The 18,040-nt window shown below is 52.4% G+C and overlaps 1 protein-coding gene across 6 annotated transcripts in view; it reads right to left on the reverse strand.

Annotated features, from left to right (window-relative positions):
- Positions 1 to 18,040, reverse strand: part of TMEM63C (transmembrane protein 63C) — a 117,903-nt gene that overhangs the window by 27,704 nt on the left and 72,159 nt on the right. For 4 of the 6 annotated variants that reach the window (XM_053601792.1, XM_053601795.1, XM_053601794.1 and 1 more), the window contains exons 3-6: positions 5,174 to 5,262; positions 4,827 to 4,989; positions 4,276 to 4,355; positions 3,799 to 3,880 (exon numbers count right to left, since the gene is read on the reverse strand). In XM_053601792.1, coding sequence (XP_053457767.1) covers positions 3,799 to 3,880; positions 4,276 to 4,355; positions 4,827 to 4,989; positions 5,174 to 5,208 — 360 coding nt within the window. In that variant the 5' untranslated portion in view covers positions 5,209 to 5,262. Of the gene's footprint in view, positions 1 to 3,798; positions 3,881 to 4,275; positions 4,356 to 4,826; positions 4,990 to 5,173; positions 5,263 to 18,040 lie in introns of those variants that run through there. The other 2 variants (XM_053601796.1, XM_053601797.1) reach the window with 2 other exon arrangements.

Here is an 18,040-nt window from a genome sequence, read left to right on the forward strand (position 1 = left end):
GGAACTTTGGAGACCACCTAGGGGGATGTTTCCCAGCATATGAGTGGACATCTCTGCCTTCCTATTACAGAAGGGGGCTTAAATGGTGGCCCTTGGGCAGGAGAGGGGAAGGGACTCCTTCTGGGGTGGTCTCTGCTGCTTTCTTCTGTCCCTGTTGCTTCCTTCTGGAAGATGCCTCTCTCTGGATGCAGGGCATCCAGTGTGCTGTCTACCAAGCAGGAGTTTGCCTCCAGGATTGGTGGGCCAATGCGAGCAGTACCAAAGTGGGGCCCATTAAAATTCCCTTAAGAAGACTGAGATGGGTGCTGGGGAAAGGAGGGTCTCTTCTCTCCTTTTCACTCTTGTTCCTGCACCTTAGTAAATACCAGGAAGCCCAGAGTAGCTTGGTGTCACCTTTGAGGCCATATGCAGACAACGTGTCTAAGGAAAGTCAGTTCAGCATGGAAAGGACCAGAGAGAGGGATCCTGGTGGCACTGTGGGACTTCCTGGATCTAGCTATGCCTGAAGAAATCACTGAAATTTCCCCAACTTGAGCCATGAATTACCCTTTTGTCTTAAAACTAGTTTGAACTACGTTTCTTCTCTTGCATCTGAGAGTCCTGTCCAGTTGAAGATGCCTTTTTATTGGACTCTTGCTGTCTAGTTTCTGGGTGGTGGGGAAAGGTAGCTGTAGTCATAGCGAGGTTGGTGGGGAGCTAGAGAAAGAGTCAACTCTGGGGGGGGGGGGTGCCTGTGGCTCAGTCGGTAAGGTGCCAGCCCCATATACCGAGGGTGGCGGGTTCAAACCCAGCCCCGGCCGAACTGCAACCAAAAAATAGCTGGGCGTTGTGGCGGGCGCCTGTAGTCCCAGCTGCTCGGGAGGCTAAGGCAAGAGAATCGCTTAAGCCCAGGAGTTGGAGGTTGCTGTGAGCTGTGTGATGCCATGGCACTCTACCGAGGGCCATAAAGTGAGACTCTGTCTCTACAAAAAAAAAAAAAAAAAAAGAGTCAACTTGGGAAGGTGTGCATGATGGCGATAGGGGCCATGGCTCTAAAAGCTGCCAGAGCTGGTAGCTGGGTAAGTTACTCTGGTGCACGCTTCCTCTGGGAATCCAGGGGGCTTAGCAAACCCTTGGATAAGGCTGCAACTCTTGATTGGCCCAATTTGGGTCACTTGTTACATCTGTGAACCAGGCACGCCACTTAAATGATAGTCCCCCAGAACGACATAGACAAGAGGAAGGACACTTCCCCAAAGCAACTAGGACAGGTGGAAAAGGAATAAGAGTCCCTTGCTCCTTTCAGCAGAAGGCCCACCTTCTAAGTCCCCTTCCCTGTGTCAGGCTAGCTGACTGTGGAAATGGCCAGCTGGGGGCGTTCACAGCAGGGGCACCATTTCTGCAGCTATGTCCTGGGGAGCTAAATGAAGGTCAAATGCTCAGGTATTCAGTCAGAGCAATGAAGGGAGACAGCGTGGTGGTGGCAGTAGCAGTGGGGAAGATCCCCAGGGAGGGGTGACCTGTGGGGCAGGAGCTGAACTGAGAGGTCCTGCCACCCCTCCCTGCGTGCAAAGTCATTTTCCACTGCCCACCTTGGGCAGACAGAGGTCCGATTTATTAAGGGAACAAGCCGTTTCTTGATGGCCCCTCACGTTATGCATAGGTGAGGACGCACCTTCCTGGGAATGCATGTCTGCCCCTGCCACAACAGGTGCACAGATGTGTACACAGGGCAGCTCATTCAGGAAAGGGCAGAAGTCATCAGAAGTAGTGTGGCCCATGTGCCCATGAAAACTACACAGATGTGGGAGCCTGTGTGGACCCACCTCTCTCACGCACTCCCCGCATACATTGTAGCTCTGAAGGCGCAAACCACTCAGAGACTCAGCAGCTAACAGCAGCGTGAGAGGCAGACACCACCTCCCCTTTCTCCCTGCCCCTGTGGAAAATGGCCACAAGTTCCTGGCAGCCAGCTCAGCAGAGGAGGCAGTGACAGCAGTCAGGTCCGTGGGCCTATCTCAGTCTCCTGCCATCCCCACCCCCACCACTGAGGTAAGATCCTAGCCCTGCCTTGCTCAGGGCGCTATGGTGAGAGCATTCGCTTTGCCTGCTCTGCCAACCCGGCCGAGGCCCCACCATCCCGGCTGGCCGCCGCAGGGACTACCTCGCTGCGCTCTCTCTTCAGTTCGACCTCCTCACTGGTGCCGTAATGATTTATCTTCTTAGGTTTTTAAAAATAAAATGATCTTTTTGTCATTGTAAAAGTGGAAAAAAGCAAATCAAAGTGATGTTTCTAAAGATAAACCTGAGAGCCACCTACGGGCAGGTGTTGCTGTCCTCATGCTACCAGTGAAGCCTCCAAGAGATGAAGTCACTTGTCTGTGGCTCTGCACTTGTACAGGTAGACCCTTGCCAAGCAAGCGACCCAGTCTCTCAAGGGGTGATATGGAAAGAGTATGGTTCTCCTTACTACATTTAACAAATATGAATCAGATGCTAATTATGGGACAGGCTGGCCTGGATGCTGGGGGACAGGGTGACCAAATTCGAGTTCTGGGGGGCCCATATGCAGAGTTGAGCATGTTGAAGAGAAGGAATGTACTTTCTGTTAGTATGTAACACGAGATCTGGGCCCAGGCAGGGTGGTCAGGGCTCCCTGGGGAAGTGGTGCTTAAGAAATCTGATTAAAGGGTGGGGGACTTGGAGATGGACCCCTGAGGAGGCGGAGAGGGAGGAGCCTGGGACAGCTGGTGGAGAGAAGGAGGTTGCATCATGAAGTAGCTGAATGAGGGGAGCATGGGTGTCACTGCCCGAGAGAGAGGAGGGGGAGAGAGGGAAGGAGGGCTTGGGATCAGCTGCAGGCTCTAGGATTGGGGAGCCTGGGGAGGAACAGACAGAGAGGTGGAAGAGAAACCCAGAGAGCCCCTGGGAGCGCCTGCACAGGAGGGGAAGATGCTTGCCTGGCAGGGCCAGGTGGTTCTAAGAGATCAGGCGAGCTGCAAGCTGAGGAAGGCTGTTGGATTTGGGGCAGGACCACCAACCTTGGGGGCTAACTGGGTGGAGTGATGGAGGTTGAGGAGAGAGTGGGAGGGGTGGGAGGGCTCCTCAGCACTCCTCTTTCCTGCATTCAGGGCCTATCTGTCATGCCCACCCCAGCCCCGTAACCCTTGTTACGCAGCTCCTCCCCTCAGCCTCCCTCCTCCTCATCACCATTGTATGTGCATCTGCTGGGTTTCCACCCTGGAAGAAAGTGCCAAGAGGCGGGATCTGGTCCCCCATGCTCTCTGCTCCACCCCCAGTTCCCAGCCCGTGGCTGGCCCATAGCAGGGGCTCCACAGGTGCAGGGGGAGGACTAGTGTTCCACAGGAAAGAGGAGAGACAGATGGGGCTTCATCGTGTGGGGACAGGAAGCCAGAAGGGGAGGGAATCCCTGCTGGGTGACTTGAATCTTCTACATGAAATGGGAGGTAAATCTTGGCTCAGAGTCAGGGCTGGGGATGAGGGCAGGATCACGACTGTCAGAAGAGTTGGAGATTGGAGAAGAGAAGAAAAATGACTTTTAAATAATCTCTAAAATAAAAAAAATTATAGATGTTATAATCAGTTAATACTTACTTGGCACCCTAGGAGGAAGGTAAGGCTAACAGCCCCATCTTTCTGATGGTCAGGCTGAGGAATATGCCCAAGGTCACACTTCTGGAAGTGGCTGAGTCTGGCTGACTGCAGAGCCTCAGTGTCTGAGCCTTCTCCTTCCTGGGAACACCATGGCTGTGTGTCCAAGGCCAAGGCTCCAGGGTCCAGACCACTTCCAGCACTCACCTTGTCCCTGCGCTCCATCTCCAAAGAAGTCTCCGAGGGAGATGTCTTCTCACTTTGCTCCCCGTAGATCAGTGAGGTCAGGCTGCCAGCCAGGAAAGGTGGCCGGAGGCAGAGAAGAAAAGAAGAGGCCTCAGATCCTGCCTGGGCAGCAGGCTGCTGTGTGCCCCTGCCCTGCAGGGGGTGCGCCTCAGCTGCTCTGCTGAGCACGTGGCTCTGGGGACAGGCAGCAATCACGCCTGTAGCCAGGTGCACAGCACACCTTGGAAGTCCAGCCATGGGATCCAGCAGAAAGTCTGAGACCAGAGGAAAGAGTAGCCTGGTACCCAAAGATGGCTGCCCCCCAAATCCCCTCCTAAGGGAGGGCAGAACAGGGGCAGGGTAAGGTGCTGAGATGCTGCGGGCTGACAGGATGCCTGCTGCAGCTTGTGACCAGGGAGAGCTGCGTCCTCCCCCCGCCCACCCTGCCCTGCCCCTCACCTGTCATTGTGTATCAGCAGGGCCAGGCGCCCATAGTCCCAAGCAGCTTTTCGGAGGAAGGAGTAAATCAGAAGGACGAGCTACAGGCCAGGAAAAGCCATGTGAGGCAGGAGAATCTGTCCCTTGGCCAGCCCCCTGCATTCCCAAGGGGGAGACCCTGTCCCTGAGGTCCCCAGGGAGCTCCCCGGAGAAGGTGAGCTCTGTCAGGCTAGGGCCATCCCTTTCAACTCTGTGCCAACAGCTTCTGGGCACAGAGTGGACACTCAGAGCCAAGAAGGAGAAGGGAGGTCCCCGGTGGACCAGCCAGGTGGACCTTTGGGTGACAATGCATAGCAGAGGGTCCCAGGTGTTCTGCCTGTTCTTCCAGCCCCTTCTCCCCGAGGTCCCCTGGGCCTCTCACCCGGGCCCCCCAGGCAGGACTGACATTCTGGCAGCCTGCATCATTGTGGCTGTCCTTTGGAGTATGGGGGCCCCCATTATCAATTGTGAAAATTTGATTGTCCACCCCGCTGAGGTCTCACTGCCTGCTCCCTGCAGTGCCCAGGACTCACCACCCACAGGCCGATATTGAGGAACAGCACGGTGGGGACACCCCCGAAGGGCTGCCCCTGGAGGACTGTGCTCCGAGATTGGAAGCACTCATCCACCGTCATGTTCTTTAACTTCTCTAACCCATTCATGTTGCTCAGCGGGGCTGGCGTCCGGGGAGGCTGCCTGGTGAACAGAGGGGTCTCCAAGTCAGACACAAGGGCTCCCCCACACAGCCTGTGGGGAGCTGGGGGGTTGGGCATGGAGCACACAGCCAGGCTGAGCCTGGGTGCTTTGACCTAGGGCCGGATGGTAGGTTTGTGATTGGGGAAAGCAGGAGGGTCAGCCCATGAGATGCCAGCAGCCTTACCCTGTAGAAGCAAAGCTGCTCAGATCCAGAGCCATGATCCCAGAATAGCTCAGATTCCCTGGAAAGTTCTCATTCTTTATACTTGACCTCTGTAAAAGAGGTATAAGATGGGTATAAGAAGGACATCCAAATGGATCTTCTTATTCCTACTTTGGGAAACTTTTCTTGTATATAAACGAACACATCTCACAAAGATGGTTCAAACCCCAGAGTAGAAATGTTAGGGCTGGAGACAAAAGCACTGTGTTCATGGACACCCATGCAGACAGGGTCACTGATGGCCATCTCTACATTCTACAATCCTCTGATCCAGTTCTGGGTAATTACAATAGCTCCTAAGGATGCACAGTGCCTGGTACACAGCAGTGACCCAGTAAAGGTCCCATCTCACCTGGCATTTGAACCAGAGAGCCCAGCACCTGCCCAGGGGCCTGAGCCAACTTAGTGAGCCTGAGAATTCTGGGAGGATGCCAATGCACAACCCCGGTTCCCACACCACAGGCATGGGCATGAGCAGAAACCAGGGGCCTCTGGGAGCTGCTTGAACTTCTTGGCAAGGTCGGTCTGATCTCAAAAGGTCATTCATCTTGGCTCTGGGCCCCACCCTAGAAACTTCTCACTACCATTCAAGAAAAGTCATCTCATTCATTGACTCATTCATTCATTCAAATGTTTGGTGAACAACTGTTTTGAGCTAGACTGATGCTGGTAATACGCCAGTGAACAGGAAAAGTAAAAATCTCTCCCTTGTGAGCTTCTAGTGGGGAGAAATTGTGGAGGGATGAGGGTGAGGTTAGAGTGGTAAAGGGGGTGGGCAGGGATGGTGAGATGGTGGCATCTGAGAGGCAGCAGACCACAGAGCTACCAGGGAAAGGGCGTGTTAAGCAGAGGAGGAGGTTACAGGCTTTGAGTATGCCCAGAGTGTTGTGGGGGCCGGCAGACCATGAAGCCTGGACAGGGCACAGCGGGTGAGCCCACATGCTGTGAAATGACTGGTTTTAAAGAGGTTGCTGTGATCATTGTAAGAAGACTAGATGGGGTTCAGAGAATAGAAAAAAACAGAAGGTTGGATGCAGGTAGAAGACAACAATAGCCCAACTGGGGTGGGAGCAGTGGGGATGAGGACATGTAGGCAGAGCTGGGAAATATTTTGAACATGAAACCAAAAAGATTTCTCACCAGATTAGACAGGGACTGTAGAAGAATGGGAGGAGCCAAGGGTGACCCTCAGGTCTTTGGCCTGAGCCACTAGAAAAGGGGAGTTTGGTCAGGTATAGGCTTTCAGCTCAGCCTGGCTGCCCAGCCCGCAGGGCAGGTGAGGGAGGAAAAGAGAGGGGACCCTCACCCTCTCCCACCTCACACCCTCCCCGCTTTCTCGGGTAGCAAGCATAGGTAGTAACGAGGGAGGCTGTTGCTTGGATACCTAGAGCAGCACAAGCCTTTCCCCCAGACTTTCCTTCTTTCAGGAGGGAGAGCTGGCTCTTGACGTGATGAAGAGGCAGAAAGCCCAGATTCTGGCTTTTTGGAGACCAAAGCATGAGCACTGAGAGATGAAGCTTGAAATCTGAGGGAGCTAATGGAGCACACAGCAGGGGCAGCCACCTTCCCTGGCCCGGGGATAGGAGGAACTCATCTCTTTGGACATCAATTTCACAGCCGAGGACAAGGAAAATATTTGGGTATAATAGGGAGAATGGGGCTCTCTGAAGCCACAGTCTGGACTTAAATCAGATCCACCTTTGTTTGTCACCAGGGACAGTGACATCACCTCTCTGAGCCTCAGTTCCCACATCTGGAAAATAGGTGTAAAAAACAGTATTGCCTCGCAGGGTTTTTGCAAAGGTAAAGTGAGAGAATTCACATAAAGCCCTTCACACAGTGTCTGAGAAATACACAGTGTTCCGTGTTAGCCGGTTCCCATCATCCTTATCACCTCCAGCTGATTGGTGAGATGTGGTGAGAGGCCCGGCCTTGAAATCCCTAGACTCCTTCCTTCCACCTTCTCTGTTCTGGCACAAGCAAAAAGAGAGATGTGAGGGTGGGAAGGACTGTCCACTATCCCTCAGACTGCAGCCGGTAGGTGGCAGTTACTGCTGTGCTTCCTGTGTATGAAAAGCAAATGTCAGCCTTGCTTTGGGGCCAAAGAGGCGCAGCGGGAGATGATGCGAATGCTGGTTGGTTCAGGGTTCTCGGGTCTTCACCCATCTGCACGTCTTACCTGATGGGAGAGTGTGTGGCCTTCCTGCCCTATTTCTCCCCTTGCTTCCCATGCAAGATGCTGGAAGCTTAGCAGTTCTAGGCACAGGAAAAGCTTTCCTTGGCACCTGGGCAAAGGCTTCAAAATGAACTAGCTTTGTCTTTCTGACTCCCCCATTCCACTGGGCCTCCAGATCTAGCCTGGTTTCATCTACCACTGCCCTGACTAGTCAGGCTGGCACTTTGCTCCCCAGCTCCTTCCAGATGAGCTGGATATCTCAAGGTCAAGTCTTCTGTATGGGGAACCCAAATGTCAGGGTGAGGCCAGAGTTAGGATGATCCAGGAGACCCTATAGCATGGGGCCGATTTTATTAATAGCTGACATTTACCAAGTACTTGATATGGGCTAATTACTTCTTATTTAAGTATGTGGTACTAGCTCATTTAATACTCACCAGTACTCTGGGTTTATAGAATCATCCCTATTAAGGCACAACTTGCCCCAGATCACAGTGCTAGTAAGTGGTAGAGGTCCCTTGGACCCAGGCAGCTTATAACCTTTTGCTTTGTTGCCTCTTGGGCCCTCTGAGTCTCTGCTGAGCTGGTTGTGCTAGACAGAGGGCAGAGGAAGGGATGATCTTGTTCAAGCCCTCATTCAGGGGCAGATGCTTTCCTGGCCTTTTAGAGCAATGCTGTGAGTAGCTCATGGCGGAGCTGGGAATCCAGGTTGGTTCTGGCAGTCCCCTAGCCTACATTCCCCAGCGTTTGCCCAAGGCCTTGTCTACTCCACCACCCCGAGTTCTCAGGAATGGTCTATGGGGCCTGAATTTTGGTTTGGATGAGATAATCACTGTAGCCATAAGCCATGTCCTAGGATGGGGTACCATCCTTAACTCCCCTCCACCAGAGAGCATAAAGACCCTGCCTGGCCCCCCTTGCCTTTTTAGTCTATTCGATAGTCCATCACCCCTTTGTTAACAACAGGAAAGATTACCTCCACAAACTGGAGTTCCTGGCCAGGGGCGCCCACCCACCTCCCCTTCTTCTCTAGGACTTCTCCAGTTGAGCTAGCAGGCTGGGCACTCTTGGGAGGAGAGGAGGCGAGGAAGAGGGTGTCAGTAGAATGAAGAGTTCTGGTTCATGTCCTTCTCGCCTGCCATGTTAGCTGGCCATGAATCTTCCTGGAAGTATCAGTAAGCCCTTCCCTGCTCTAAACCAGTGGTTCTCAACCTTCCAAATGCTGTGACCCTTTAATATAGTTCCTCATGTTATGGTGACACCCAACCATAAAATTATTTTTATTGCTACTTCATAACTGTAATTTTCCTACTGTTATGAATCATAATGTAAATATCTGATATGCAGGAGACCCCCAAAGGGGTCACAACCCACAGGTTGAGAACCGCTGCTCTAAGCTGTCCTCACTGTCCTCAGATCCTCACAACAAAGAATGGTTTATTCAATTTTATCTATGAATAAACTAAATCTCCAGCAGACAGAGATCAGCCTATGGCTGGGGAAAGTAATAGATTTGGGACAACTGGAGTTTTTGGCTCCCCATTCAGTGGTCTTAGTGACTCCTCAGCCTCGGGGGGGGGGGGAGGCTGGGATCATCTGGAAGGAGTTTAGTAGGTCCAGATACTCTCGCCCCACCCCACACATTAAGAATGAAAATCTCCAGTTCATTCTCGGATGCAGCCAAGATGGAGAACCACTAACTGAAGATTTGCAGGTTATCTGCATGTAGATAAGGAGTTCTTGAAGACCCAAAAAGTTTTATGACTCCCAGGGGAGAGGATAGGGAGGTCTGGGGGATACAGGATGGTAGCTCAGTGCCTACTCAATCATGTCACAATGGGGCAGCTCTTGGGACTGTCCTTATATCCTCCTCCCATAAGACCTCCCTGACCCCTCCTAACTGACTTGAATCTTGGAGAGTTGGCTGAAGATCCCCAGGGGCCTAGACTACCTAGTCACTGGGATCTCCAGGCTCTGGCATTTCTCCCATTATCCTAGAAGCCTCTGTCCCATCTCCCTACTTTGTCTCAGAGCTTCTTGCCCCAGCCCTACAGAGCTTGGGCCACTTCCCCCTGTGCTGAGCTGGAGACCTAGCCTCCGCTCATATCCTAGCCACTTGAGTCAGATGATCAGCCCTGTCTATACCTATTCTTTCCCTCTTTACACAGCTGGTCTTGCAGCCACTGCCTGGGAGTAGCCTCTCATTTTCCCATCCACATAAGCAGCCAGTTCCTCCCCCCACCCCCAAATCTGTGGGCTTTTTGATGGCAGGATACATGTCTTTTTCAAATATAAAACTTTCCAGGGTTCTCCCACAAAGACCATCATGTAGTAGGCCTTGATGAAAGATAGATGGGCCTTTACCCAGAGCCACACTTGGGAGTAGGAAAAAATAAAATGTAGGTGATTTGTACATATTTTCATAGTGTGCAGAGAGTACCTGTGTCCTGAATTTTTGCTTCCACATAGCACATCACTGGCTACCAAGTCTCCCTCCTAAGTGACAGCACGAAGTGAAGGGAACACACCATTGTGGGTCAGGAGACTGGGTGTGAATCTGGCTCTATCATTTACTTGCTGCTGTTTAACCTCTTGCTGTTCAGCCTTCTTTCCTAAAAAATGAATATCATCATGTCCGTCCTGCCCACACCGGGGTGGCTGTGAGGGTTAGTTACAGAAGGTAGTGCACAAAGGTATTTTTTATAAACGTGAGTGCCACACATGGTAGTTGTTGTCTCTGCTATCCTCTTCCTGTGTTGAAGTCAGCCTTCCCTCAGAAGCTCCCCCCAACTCCCCCGCTAGTCACCCCTGAAGCCTCAGCATGTGGTGAGTAGACTGGAGTCTCACCTTGCCATCAAGCCCACTCTGCAACTGGGGTAGCAAACAGTAAGGCAGCCCCAGCCGGCCAGGCAGGACGCTCAGCACCAAGGACAGCGCCCGCTTCCACATCTGCTTTTCTGTCTGTCGGGGCTGGTGGGCTGGGCCGGGCAGCACTCACTGGTGTCCAGGCTCCACAGCAAGATTAAGGACAACAGCTGACACTGGTGCCGTGGCTCACACCTGTAATCCTAGCACTCTGGGAGGCCCAGGTGGGAGGACTTCTTGAGCTCCCAGGTTTGAGATCAGCCTGAGCCAGAGCATGACCCTGTCTCCACTAAAAATACAAAAAACTGAGGTAAGAGGATCACTTGAGCCCAAAAGTTGGAGGTTGCTGCAAGCTATGATATCACATGGCACTCCACCCAGGGAAACAGCTTGAGATTCTATCTCAAAAAGAAGAAGAAGAAGAAGAAGAGCTGACACTTATGAGTGCCAAGTCTCTTTACGTGTCGCCGAGATGAACAAACTTATCAGGTTGCGTGTGGGATAGATTGGTCCTCCTGACTGTAGGTGAGGAGCAATTTGGTGGGACAGTTCTGCTCTGTCTTGGAGACCCAGATTCTAACCTTTACAGTGATTTTGAAAGAACGTAATTTCCTGTATTAAATCCTGGTTTTACTTAAGATGCTTAGAGTGGTTTTTGTTTCCTATACAGACCAGAGAGGTTCTCTGATCATCCCAGGCCCAGAGAGGTTGAGAGACTTGCATGAGCAGGGAGCTAGTAACAGTGAGGTCGGGATCTGAGCCAGGGTGGGGGTTGGGGCTGACTCCAAGTCCCTTCCTTTTTTTTTCTGTGTGCCATCCATAAGCCAGACAACAAACAAAATCACAACAAACAGGAATGAAGCCCCCAGGCTCAAGAAAGAAGTTAGTGGAGAAAATGCAATGCTGGCAGGGACCACTGGGACCACACTTCAGACTTAAGCAGTGGCAGCCCCTGAGAGGGCTTCAGTGGACACGTGACAGGCTGTGTATGGTAGAGACACCTTCTTAAAGTTACCCTGCTAAACACCACTTATTTCTCACTAGCTCCTGAGAGGTAGCAGCCTAAGAAGTAGGAATCGGTGCCTCTGTTTTATAGCTTTTCTCCTCTCTCTGCCAAATCCTCTTTCTCCCTCCTCCAGAGCCCTCATTATGACCAGCTCCCACTCACATTTGTCAATGGGAGGAGTGGGGCTGCCCTCCCGGTGATATGTGGCCCCAGCGGTTTCTGTGCAGGCTGCCTGCTAAGAAAGAAGATTTGAGGCCTGAATCTGATGCCACCTCCTTCCCCTCCCCCGTCAGGGTTTAGCTGGGTCAGGTGCAAGATCAAGGCTTGACCTTGTACCACCACCAGGCCCCTCGGAGTCTGCCCAGAAGCCAGAGGCAACCCCCCACCACAATCAATGATTCCTCCTGGCAGCTGTACTACCATGCTGACGGCAGCACCAAGACCCAGGAGCAGTGGTCAGGGAGGGTCCCCATGACCTGCCCAGCACAGCCCTCACAGAGCAAGGAGCAGCCGGATGCCCTGCCACCTGCCCAGTCCCTCCCTTGCTCTCACCCTGCTCTCAATTAATTAGTGGAGGGTGGTGGCCACTGAGGCCCCTATAATTTGAGGGGTGATCTAAGCCTAAACTCTGATGGGGAGGAGAACAAAAGAGAACCAGGGGCCTCCTGGGGGTCAGGGGGCCTGAAATGGGCCTGGCCTCTGGATTTTCTCCAAGGTGGCTGACTAAGGGCCTGGTGTACCCTTTGTTCCAGGTTATGAAGTCTGTTTACAGTCATTATCTCACTGGAGTCCCCAACAGTTCTGCCAGGGCAGAGGAGATGGCTATATCCATTTTCCAGATGAGGACTCTAAAGCCCAGAGTGTGTGAGTAGCCTGCCCAAGGTCACAAAGCTAGCAGGGGTGCAGCAGAGGTTGGGGTCTGAAGCCAAGGCCTGAGCATCTGTGCAGCTTTTTGCTCCTTCTGACAGCTGAGCTCTCGGCTCCTAGCCTGTCCCAAGGCAGAAGCTGGGGCGGTAGGGTGGTGAGGGCACTTTTGGCTCCTGAAGCCTCTCATCTCCCAATTCCCTATAAGAAGTCTTGGCTTGGCTGGGTATCTGTAGCACAGTGGTTATGGCACCAGCCATATACACCCAGGCTGGCGGGTTGGAACCCAGCCTGGACCAGCGAAACAACAATGACAAGAGCAACAAAAAATAGCCGGGCATTGTGGCGGGCGCCTATAGTCCCAGCTACTCAGAAGGCTGAGGCAAGAGAATCACTTAAACCCAAGAGTTTGAGGTTGCTGTGAGCTGTGACGCTACAGCACTCTACCAAGGGCAACATAGTGAGACTCTGTCTCAAAAAAAAAGAAGTCTCGGATCCAGAAGATGGCTGCTTGCCCCTTAGAGGCCTTGGCTTTCTCTGCCACCTCCACTTCCCCCACCCCCAGCAAGAATGCTCCATTGTCGAGGTCCAGCTCAACTCTGCCTCCTCCAAGCAGCCTTCTTGGAGCACCCTCAGATTACAGTTCTCACCCTCCCTCCTGTAGTTCTATACTGTGTGGTGAGTGCTAAAGAGAAAGAAATGTGTTCCTCTCCTCACCAAGCTCATTCCAGAAGGAGAGTGATAACATAGAGCATGTGAGGAGGGTTACTGCAGAACAGGGGGCTCACACACACAGCCCTGAACCCAACGTGGAGTGTTCAGGGAGGCTTCCTGCACAAGGCTGTGAGAGAACCAGATAGAAGGGTTTTCTGTCACTCTCCTTAACTCGGCCAACAAGGCCTGCCATGTGTGGTCCTACCCACACTCGAGCTTCATCTTGCTGAACTCCCTCCATTTCCATCCTCAGGTCCATCCTCCTAGGCCTTTCGATTCCTGGAGCATGCCACCCTCCCCCCTGCCACAGGGCCTTTGCATATACCAGTCCCACTTCCTGGAAGGTTCTCCTCACCCAGTTGACTAATTCTCCATCTAGTTAATCCCAGCTCATTTTGTGCTTCCATAGGAAAGAGCTCCAGGCCAAGTCCAGCCCCCCACATCCCCTGCCTAGGAGCATCTCAGGAGGCAGATATATGGTAGCATCTAAGTGTGGGCTCCTAGAGCTAGACTCTCTGGGTTTGAATCCTGCCTCTACTATTTGCTACTCCATGTCTTTGGGCAAGTTTCCTAACCTCCCCATGCCTCAGTTTCCTTATCTGTGAAATGGAGATGATAATAGCATTTACCTTATTGGGTGGAGGTGAGGATTAACTGAGCCAATTCACATGTACAGTGGTGCTACCACATAGCGATGGTTCAATAAAGTATTATCTTACTTGTTAGCATCTATTGCATTTGATGTTATTTACGGGATGGCATAGCAAATGGCTGATCCCCGCCCCCCTCACCGCCCCACGAAGGGAAAGCTCCTCGACGACAAGAGCTCATGGCTGTATTTACTGATTATTTTCTCTGCTGTGCTGGGGAGGGCTGAGTGCTTTACAGACATCTGTTGAAGAAAGGAAATTCTGGCAGGTGGCTGGGGCGGGACTCATATGGCCCTGTGATCTGAAACCCAGAGTGTTTTGGCTGGAGGAGATGTTACAAATCTCTAATCTAAGCCCCTCCTTCCACAGATGGCAAAGGAGCTGCTGGCTGACAGCTTCCTGGCTTCCAGCCTCACAAGGGCCAGTCAGTCCCTGCCTACCCCATCTTCCCTTGGGGCTTTGCTCAAAGCCTACTGACAGAGGAAATGGCAAAATCTCACACTGAGGCAACTGTTTCTGTCTTGATTTAGAAAAAAAAAATGTAGCGCATCACATTTCTGAGTGTCGTGGAGCAAATTCATTCACCACAGCTGGGTGAAGCTGCAAGCTCCAGCTCAGCCCTGAGTTATTGCTGTAATTCTCGTCTCCGTGGTAACAAGTCCCTTCTCAGCCTTCAGTCAGCAAGACTGGGCAATGGTTCGGCTTCTCATCAGCAGGCCCTCCTGGGCGAAGATGCTGGCAGTGTGGTTCTCTCCCCAGCCTCTTCCCCTGACAGGTTCCCCTGACAGGATTCAGGGAGGTGAGGAGGGGGGAAGAGAGGGAGGGGAGGAGATTCCCAAGGATGCAGCAGCAACAGAGGCCCTGGTCCCAGAGTCAGCCCCACCTAGAGCTGGGATGAAGGCTGCCAGTGGGGAGGTGCCCACGAGCAGGAGCAAACAGCTGAGACGTTGTTGGGGGGGGGGGCATCCCATTCCATCTCTTTCTGCTGCCAGGATGGGCTCTGGTCGACCAAGGCCCCGCAGCTGGGATGCTGAGCCCTAGTCCCACTCAGCCCCCACCAGCTGTTGACAAGTCATTAATGTGTAGATAGAAGCAGCCTGAACTGAATGCCTGCTTCCTGCAAGAACCCAGCCAGGCAATGGGAAGGCAAAGAGCAATAATGTAAGGCCTTGCCTTCTGTGAGCCTGCAGTCAGGTGCGGGAGACCTGGGCATGAAAGAGCAAAGAATGCATTGTCAAGTGTGAAAGGCAGCATGCAGGCAGCACATGGGGAATGCCACCGCTGCTGTGTGCCTGCCTGTGTTGACATTTTTTCTGGAAGAGTACACAGTGCCTGCCTGCTGGGAGAGGAACTAGGTGGCAACAGAAGCAAGTTAAGGAGGGCTTCCTTTCACTGTATTCTCTTTATGGCTTCTGAATTTCGTACTCTATGCACACCTAATGGCTTCAAACAGACCAAGACAATGAAAGACAGCACCATGTGATAAGCGCTGGAGTAAAAATTGTAAACTACTTTGTGCTGGGTGTCCAGAGAGGAGGGCTGGCAGCTCTGACATTGGGGGGCCTCTTCTCTCTTCTCAGGAGCTCAGAGTCCTCATCTATAAGGGGTGAGTGTGTGCACGCCTGCCTGTCCGTCTGCCTCTGCATCTCTGAGCTGTGGGACATGCAGATCTACTAGGTTGAATAGTGTCCCTCTAAATGCACGTCCACTTAGAACCACAGAATGTGACCTTGCTTGGAAATAGGGTCTTTGCAGATATAATTAGTTAAAGTGAGGTCATACGAGATTAGAATGGCCCTTAAGTTTAAAGACTTATAAAAATGGCAGGTGAGGAGAGAGACGAACTACAAGCCAAGGAATGCCGAGAATTACCAGCAACTACAAGAAGCTGGGAAGAGGCGAGGAAGGATTCTTCCCTAGAGCCTTCAGAGGAAGCATGGGCCTGCCAACATCCTGATTTCTGACTTCTAGCCTCCATAAATGTAAGAGAATAATATATTTGTGTTGTTTTAAGCCATGTAATTTGTGGTACTTGGTACCACAGCTGGCATAGGAAAGTAATATAGTGAGTCTGTGCATTTGTGTTTCTGTGTTTTGACATGCGTGTCAGTGTCTGTGTGTGTTTGGGGGAGCATTTTGGTGTGCTTTGGAATGTGTTTATGACTATGATTTGGGCTTTGGATGCTTGCATGTGTTTTGGGCCATGTGCACATTGATGTGTTTTGTGTGCATGTTGAGTTGTGCCTGTCTATGGACCTGCGTGTCTCAGTGTGTGTGTGTGACCATGTGTGCGTGTAGCCAATGATCTCTAGGGTCTACCTCGCTCCATCACTCCAGAAGTCTACCCCTGCTGCAGGAGGTGGCCCTGAGGAGATGCTGGCCCAAGGCATGGGGATGGAGTAGACTCAAGGCCAGGTTGGAGGAACGTCTTCTCAGGTACAGGCCACCTGAGAGTGGGAAGGGGAATCTTGTGTGTCCGCAGGGGGAGTATCCCCATTGCACCTTCCCTGTCAGCAAAACGGTCTCGAGCTCAGGAGTGTGAGTCTAGCAAAAGCCATGTCCTGGGGGCCCAGATTATGGGCCTTCTTAGAAGCCTGCAGCAGAGCAGCAACCCCTCAGAGAGACCCTATCTCCTCGGAGGCTAGTTTACTGCAAAATGAATGAGCTACTTGGAAACATTAGAGCACTGGGCCCCAACCTGTGGCAGGTGAGCAGCAGCTGGAGGGTCGGTTATACCTTAGATTGCTGGGCCCCACCCCAGTTTCTGATGCACCCCAGCTGGGGTGATGCCTGATAATCGGCATCTCTAGCAAGTTCCTGGGGGATGCCAATAGCATCGGATCAGGGACCACACTTTGAGAATCACATGCTGGACCATGTAACAGCAAATGGAGTTTCCTCGTCATTCTCACCCTTCTCATTCAACCCCCAGATCTTGGCATGGGCAGCCTGGTCTTTTAGGAAAGGCCCTGGAAAAGTCAGCCTGGTAGGCGCAATCCAATTCTCTCAATCGCATTGCCTCTCCCGCAGTCGCCTCTCGTCACTCACTAAATCATTTATTCAGCAAATTGTGGTCCAGACTCTGTTCTCTGAACTCAAGGTGGCTATAGTCTGGTAGACACACAGACCCCTAGACAGACCAGGACAAGACTGCACAGGTGCACTCTGGAGACCGGGTCAAGGGGTGCTGGGAGCACAAAGGAGAAACACCTGCCTCAGCCCGGGGCAATCCAGAAAGGCTGCCTGGAGGAGGTACTAGCCAAGGCCACTCTTAAGAGTTGAATGTCATTCATTTGCATTAATTTAGTGCTTGCTACATGCTAGGCATCATGCTAAGTAAGACTCTGGAAGCATGAGCAGTACTTTGAGCCCTCACAACATACCCAAGATGAGAATTCTTTCCTTTTCTTTTTTTTTTTGCAGTTTTTGGCAGGGACCGGGTTTGAACCCACCACCCCCGGTAGATGGGGCCAGCACCCTACTCCTTGAGCCACAGGCGCTGCCCGAGAATTATTATCTTTGAATGAGATTTGAGCCTAGTCCAAAGTGCCACATTCCTAGCCTAAGGGCACATGGGCTCCCTACCACGGAAGGACATTCTAAGAGGAAACCACGGCATGCACAGGAGCAGAGGGGGATATGGGAAGAGGGGCAGGACAAGAGGTGGGCCCAGTATGTTCAGGCTTTCCTTAGGGGAGTCTGAGTCTCCCAGAAGGACATGCACCACCCTCAGGGGCAGCAGAGATGGAGGGAGGCCAGGTTGCAGGCTGGGTCCATCTGGTGAAATAGGGCAGGAGCCACACTGGCAGCCTCGTGGGCTGAGCACAGCTGCTGTAGTGATGGGTGGGAGCCAGATGGCCAGACTTGGGGCTTGGCTGCCATGGCCTCCCAGGGCCTGGACAGGCGCAGAGAGCAGGAACATGAGGCGTTTGAGAATCACTGTTCTCTGTTCCCTGGGTATTCTCTTTTCACCCAGATTTGTTTGGGATGAAGTTAGCCTCAAGGGGAAGCTGAGCTAAGGGGCTGAGGGCCGATGGTTGGCACAACCTCCATGGCTTATGGTGGCCCTGCATTTTAGCCCTGGACAATCCTCTGTGTGGCTCAGGGGGTTGCTGGCCTTCTTAACTAGAGCACAAGAGCCCAGGCCAGGGGAAGCCTCCTTCTGACCTTGTTCCTGCCCTCTGGGTGGGGGGTTTAGAAAAGTCACTAGGGGGAATAAGGACTTGAACAGCAACCATGGAAAATGAACTGCAGCAAGGGATGTTCTAGTTAGACACATGGACGTACTGGCCTGAGATGTTGAAGGGAGTTAGTAGCTCTTTCTGGGGAGGAAGAGACAACTTTCCTCGGTCTGTGACAGTGTGCCTGCATGGAAAAAGTATGGTGGGGACTCCTCCCTCCCCTTCCTTCATGCTCCTCTGTCATCTCTCCCCTACATTTTAGTGTCTTCTCTCTTGTCCTGTTCACTTTCCACTGCTGCTTTCATTGTCCGAATGGGCCAAAGCCTCCCCTGGCTTGTCCCAGTGTCACTGGGAGCCTTTGAGCTTGGACAC

Source organism: Nycticebus coucang, chromosome 9, assembly GCF_027406575.1.
Source record: "Nycticebus coucang isolate mNycCou1 chromosome 9, mNycCou1.pri, whole genome shotgun sequence".
Taxonomy (NCBI): Eukaryota; Metazoa; Chordata; class Mammalia; order Primates; family Lorisidae; genus Nycticebus; species Nycticebus coucang.